Below are 6,638 nucleotides of genomic sequence, written 5' to 3'. Positions count from 1 at the left end.
TATATATATATATATATATATATATATATATATATAATCATTTAACGTCTACTTCCCATATCTCTTAAAAATTGTTTGCGGAGCAAAATATTCCCTTCGTATGCTAAACCCATTGTGATCATGGAGATCACAGTATGTTTGGTATCTTCTAACAGTATGACACCCTCCAATAGAACTGAGCAGCTTTGATCCTATTGCAAAAAGACCATGTTCTTTGATCCACACAGCAGCAGGGTTTTTGGTTTTCAAAATCCAAGCAACTGCCAAACCATGTGTTTCTCTGTGTGTATGTGTATTAATAACATGTAACTGTGAAATATAGACTAGTCAACATTAAGCTCTCAAAGATAAATAAAATCAATTTATCTGCAATTTTAAATGCCGGCCTTTAGTTTCTAAATGCACTCACGCATGTGCACATGCACACTCAGACACACATATATACACACCCACACGCATGCACATACATACAGCTATCAGTATCTATACATCTCTTTTTATTACAGCTTAGTCAGAAGCAGAATGGTGTTGTTCTTGACTTTCTGTACAGTCTCCAAGGGATGCACAAAAGCTAGTGTGTGATATATTAAATGGGGTCATGTTAAATGGAGTAAATCTGCTCCCACTTTGCATATGTATTTCTGTGTGTGTGTGTGTGTGTGTGTGTGTGTGTGTGTGAGTGTGTGTGTGCATTTATACACACACACATACTTTTCTGGCTGTATATGTGCAAATATGCATATACATGCAGTTGTGCACGTGTGGTTATGTGAATCATAACAGTAAAAAGAATGATGCACGGGTGTTTTACTTCATGTGTTTTATGTTCAAATAGGAAATAGGTATCCTCTATGTTTCATCTTAGGATTTTTATATTTTTATTTCTTGCATACATCAACAATGAGATTAATGCATGTCTGAACTCTCCTATCATTCCAACAGACTAACTCAAGCCATCCTGCTGTCATATATAAATACCACTTCTTTTAGCAACAGGAAATATTTTCTCTGTATCCTTTCTCAAAGACCCCATATAATGTTTCACCCTGAATGCCATCAGGAGTTATCTTCAAATCAATAGGTTAAGAACACTTATGCATGCATGTATGTGTGCATGCATGTGCATTTGTATCTACTTTTGGTTTGAGAAAACATACTATTACCAAAATCATTTCAGTTTTTTTTTTTTTTTGAAAGATGGTATCTCTATTTGCATTTTTTTACAGAAAGATGATTAAATTTATGTTCATTCTGCTTTACCTCTGTGTTGGGTTGCATGTTTGAGAAAGAGAAGCAGTAGAGGCAAATTACATTGTTGTTAATAATTGGAAAATTATTTCTCTCTTAAAGAATAAAAGAGTAAAGTTTGTTGTGTATAAAGGATGTTACCACAATGTTATAGGAATAGTGTTCAAAATCAACAATTACAGTGTTGTTTTGAACCCCCTAGAATTGGTTAAACCGAAACTAAAGAATTCTTTTGTTATCTGTGTAAATCTTGTGGTAATCCATATGTTCAGCATCAGCATAATGATGGAATATTCAAAGGGACTCAATAAAAATGAAATACAACAAAGCAACAAATGAGTATATAATTATCCAAAAGGAAGGAACAGAAGAGAAATCAATGTTATGGACAGTATACCTTCACCAAAAACCAAAAGAGAGGAAATGAAAGGAAAAGAAGAATGTTATGTGAAAAGCAACGTTGTTTATAGCTAAGGTTGCATGGAAAACAAATGAATGGCAGGAGGCAGAGTAGAGAGATGTTGACTGGTCTTTTACTGCTAAAACTGTGACAATAGAAGATAATTAAAGAGCTTCACTAGGGTTTAAGGAGTGTGAGAGCATATCATATATATGTAAGGAAGTATGTATATGTGTGTGTATAGGGAAATGGAAGCATGTTGAATTGAGGTAGGGTTAACATACTACTGTGTGGACAGTACAAGCATGGCATAACAGTGTATGAGTGTGAAGTTGGATTTGAAATGCACATGAGGATATTTAAGGGGCATTAATAGTTAAGGCAGAATTATTAGAAGAAAGCAACATTTTTTTATTAATCCCAGGTGGATGGGCTGTGTCAAGCTGGAAAGTTAATTGTTGTTTATGATGCAAATTAGCAACAAGAGATCTGAGGTGAAGAACAATACTGCAGATGGCAAGATGCAAATAGGTGTAGCCTGGGATACTGAAATCAGTATTTGATTTTAAGCTTATAACCAGTAATATGTCATTGTTACTTTACTTTTAGATGTCTTTTCCCTTTATATATATATATAATCATATTTATTTTATGTTTTGTACTTTAATGGTGATGCTACAAAAATTTTAATGAGATATTCATCTGGAGAAAGAATGGTTATATTGAGAGATAAGGAGGAGAAGGTTTTATTGATAGATGGGAAATAAGAATACATTTAAGTTTTCTCCTTTTTTAATATTTATGATCAAAATATGAATGACATAAAAACAGTGTGATTTCTTGAGCTAATATGATAAATAAAATTAATTGCTTAAACTTTCACAACTAAAAGATCAATCAAGAGCTGATCAGTCAGACCTATTGATTTCAAAGAGTGGGAGATAGGAAATACAGTGTTCATGCTTTTCTAAGAGACATTAGAACTACAATTAGCTACAACTACAAATCAAACCTAAACTGTAAACTTGTTCTACGATAAGTTTATCGGCTTTGCTACAGCTTATGTCATGAATTATATACGATATTGAAATAATCACTTACTTGGCTATCCACTGACCATACTAATTCTTCTTCAAATGTTTCTTCATCCATCTTTGAAACATTTAGAGATCCATGGAATCCAGCATTAGCATCAATGACTGGATTGGGTGGCACTAATTTAAGTTGAAATGAGCTTCCAATACTATACCCTCTCTCTGTTTTTAAGGTACATGTAGATTTGGTTCTTCGCTCAGTCTTCAGTGAATGTTTCTAAAATTATGAAAAAAATTACTGTCAAAAATATCACTCACAAATAATGAAGGGAAATGTAAATATCAGCATTATTATTATGTGGTACGCAGACTGTCAGACAAATGATTGTGAAATCCATAGATCTATTATTTCAAATACATCATGATTTCATTAAGCTAAAGAATATTGCCTATCCCATTCTAGGACTTTTTTCAGTCATGGCTGATATCATGGGCTTTTGCATCTGAAAATATAAGTCTATGTAAAGAGTTTTGAAGAAGTGTAGCATAGAAATCTCTCCATTTCATACATTGATGATGTCCAAGAGACAGGTAATGATGTCCAAGAGACAGGTTGATTTCTGTTAGAATGCAAACTTGAAATGTATATTGCTAGTATCTGGTCTAACACTCTTACTAGTTCTAATAATCCAGTCTGGATTGGTACTTTTTACTGACACCCAGAGGACAAAATGCAAACTTGACCTTGGTGGAATTTGTACTCAGAGTATACAGAGTCAGATAAAACACCATGTGGCATTCAATCTGATACTCTCAGAACTATTCCAGTTCACTACCTTCAACAGCCCATGGTTACTCATATGAGACAATAGTGCAACAGAATTCTCAGTACTGTCCACTATTTCTGTATGCCTGCTAAATCTGGTGCTGGCCACAGTAGATATGCACTCAGTCAGATCATAACAGTTGCTATTTCTCCATGCTTATCATTGGTGATGTGTGTCTCAGCATGGACTCTAATAATAATGACACCTTTATTTCTTTGTGTATCTATCTTTTATATTTGAGTGAGCTAAATAGTGATAATGCATTAAGATAGTTGTGAAATACTGTTGAGGATAATACAGAAGATGTGTTGCATATGTTTCTGATTGGGAGTAATTGTGAATGTAGAGATAGAAACCATTAGCACTGGAGCTTGGTGTAGCAACAAACTGTGCTCTTTGCATCCTTAAAGAATCTTTTTTTACTCATACTTGTATCACATTGTGTAGTATTTCTATAGGTGTAACTTGTGTGCAGCCCATGATGATGTGAAGCACATTGTTTTGTGCTCTTATTAATTTATTCAAGAACTCAAGCTGGGGTAGAGTAATTCCCAATTGATCTAATACATTGTACATTATTGGTTTTGTTGGCCAAATCTGGCATCTGGGAATACTCTAAGTATGTGTTTGACATTTTACCTCCTTTATTAAGTGTTCTACATGTGTTGTGAATGTTATGTAGGAGTTGTATGTAATAACTGAATAAAAGAATATTAAAAGATTGTGGGCAAAAAATAAAGATCAAAATGAATTACAATGGAATCAAACAAAGTATTTTTCAATAATAAACTTTATTTGAAGTACTGAATTTTAATCTTCCTCATAGATATGTCTTTACCTCATATCTTTTTTTTTTAAACTTCTACAGATGCAGATATACCTTAAGCTTTGAAGATTATATTTGATAAAAATAAAATAATAACTATTTAATAATTTAGGACTGACGAAATTATTTAACTCACCACATCTCTAGTGAATTCCAATAATAATTTTTCTGCTTTTAAGAATCATTTAAAAATACCAAAAGATTTTGAAAAGCAGCTAAAAATAAGGCTTCTAAGAATTTAGTAAATATCTTGAAAATGATAAAAATCTTTAAAAAAAAAGAAAGTAACTCACCTGTACATGATCGGTTCTATTCTCAAAATTTGCTGTAAATAATATATGAGAATTAGGCTTTTTAAAGGAAGTTGTATCATCATATTTTGTTTCGCCATGGAACACAGCAAGATTTTTCCAATTTATGTCATTGGACGAAATTTTATCCATATTATCTTGTTCCTTTTTGTCAAATGGAAATTTCTTTATGCGTTCTTTAACAAGGCTTTCAAGGTCAACAATTTGGTGCTTAGGCATTTTGAGGATTTAAATGATGAGGCTGAAAAAAGATGGGAAGAGTGTAAAATTTATGAATATTTTCATCTATGCTTTTTCATTCTTTATATCACTCATTTCATTGATATCTTAAAGAGTTACTTGCAGTTTTTTTCTAATTACCTATTAAATGGGGTTTTTTTTTATCATTGAAAGAAGATATTGCTATCACTTGAAATGCATTTTTGTTCATCATTTTTGATTTTACTTGAATCAAATGACTACATAATCCCTTAGGGAATAATAGTTGTGAAGTTGCATACCTAAACACTTGAAGTATTTTATTGAAAGTTTGAATTCCAACAATGAAATGTGAAACAACCTTTTCAAAATTCACATTCAGAACTATATACATTGTTGTCAACTAGGTTTCTATGCTCTAACCCATGCTAGCATGGAAAGCGGACGTTAAACGACGACGACGACGATCTATATATAAAAGTGAAATGGCCGAAAGTTGTATGTTTGCATGTCTTATTTAGTGGTTATGCAGGGTTCAATGGCAGCAGGCGTGCTTGGAGTGTGGTGAAAATTTACAGGGACATGTAAAATGAGACGAGAAAGTGACTGGACTATGTTAGAAATCTCCATCTCAAAAGCTGTGGTTACTAGGGCAACAAAACTCAGACTTTGACAAGTGTCTGTCGTTTCTCTCTTTTGGATATCACCCTGTCTTCCTCGGTCTCTCTTTCCTCCCTTCCTTCCACTTTCTCTCTATAATGACGTTTGACAGCTTCCACTCTCTTTCCCTCTCCAGCTTCGCCATCTCTCTGTCACTCTTTCTCCCACCACCTCTCTCTCTCTCTCTCTCTCTCTGTATGTCTATTTGTATCTATAGAGAGAAAGCATTGACAGCTGCCAAGGTTTAAATATTCTCGCTACAGGTATTTTACAACGGTGAATTATTATCACCCACCACCACACAATCCTCCCACCACAGGTCTTCTAGAATGGTGAATTATTATTACCCACTACCACCATACAGTCATGATAACAGATATTATTGATCAGATATTTATTGTGTAATTTATATATATGTGTGTATATATAAATAATTTATATATACATAATGTGTGTGTGTGTGTGTGTATATATATATATATATATATATATATATATATATATATATATATATAATGTGTGTATATATATATATATAAAGTGTATATATCTATATTTATATATATGTGTATATATATAATGTGTATACATATGTATATATAATGCGTACATATATGTTATATCATCATCATTGTTTAACGTCCGCTTACCATGCTAGCATGGGCTGGACGATTTGACTGGTGAACCAGATGGCTACACCAGGCTCCAATCTGATTTGGCAGAGTTTCTACAGCTGGATGCCCTTCCTAACGCCAACCACTCCGAGAGTGTAGTGGGTGTATTTATGTGCCACCGGCACGAAGGCCAGTCAGGCGGTACTGGTAACGGCCACGTTCAAAATGGTGTATTTTATGTGCCACCCGCACAAGAGCCAGTCCAGGGACACTGGCAACGATCTCACTCGAAAGTCCTTACACATGCCACGAGCACAAGTGCCAGAAAGGCGACGCTGGGCACAGGTGCCATCACGATTTCGCTTTCGCTTGCCTCAACAGGTCTTCACAAGCCGAGTTTCGTGTCAAACGAAGGAGACGACGTTGGCATGGATGCCAGTCGTCGAATTTAGTTCGATTTCGATTTCACTTGCTTCAACAGGTCTTCGCAAGCGGAGTTTAGTGTCCAATGAAGGAAAGG

At 34.2% G+C, this 6,638-nt stretch overlaps 1 protein-coding gene across 2 annotated transcripts in view; it reads right to left on the bottom strand.

Annotated features, from left to right (window-relative positions):
• Positions 1–6,638, bottom strand: part of LOC106872336 (uncharacterized) — a 48,937-nt gene that overhangs the window by 9,849 nt on the left and 32,450 nt on the right. For both annotated transcript variants that reach the window (XM_052967215.1, XM_052967214.1), the window contains exons 2-3: positions 4,629–4,887; positions 2,750–2,959 (exon numbers count right to left, since the gene is read on the bottom strand). In XM_052967215.1, coding sequence (XP_052823175.1) covers positions 2,750–2,959; positions 4,629–4,865 — 447 coding nt within the window. In that variant the 5' untranslated portion in view covers positions 4,866–4,887. The remainder of the gene's footprint in view (positions 1–2,749; positions 2,960–4,628; positions 4,888–6,638) is intronic.

Source organism: Octopus bimaculoides, chromosome 4 (genome assembly GCF_001194135.2).
Source record: "Octopus bimaculoides isolate UCB-OBI-ISO-001 chromosome 4, ASM119413v2, whole genome shotgun sequence".
Taxonomy (NCBI): Eukaryota; Metazoa; Mollusca; class Cephalopoda; order Octopoda; family Octopodidae; genus Octopus; species Octopus bimaculoides.
This window is presented reverse-complemented; position numbering and strand designations above follow the sequence as displayed.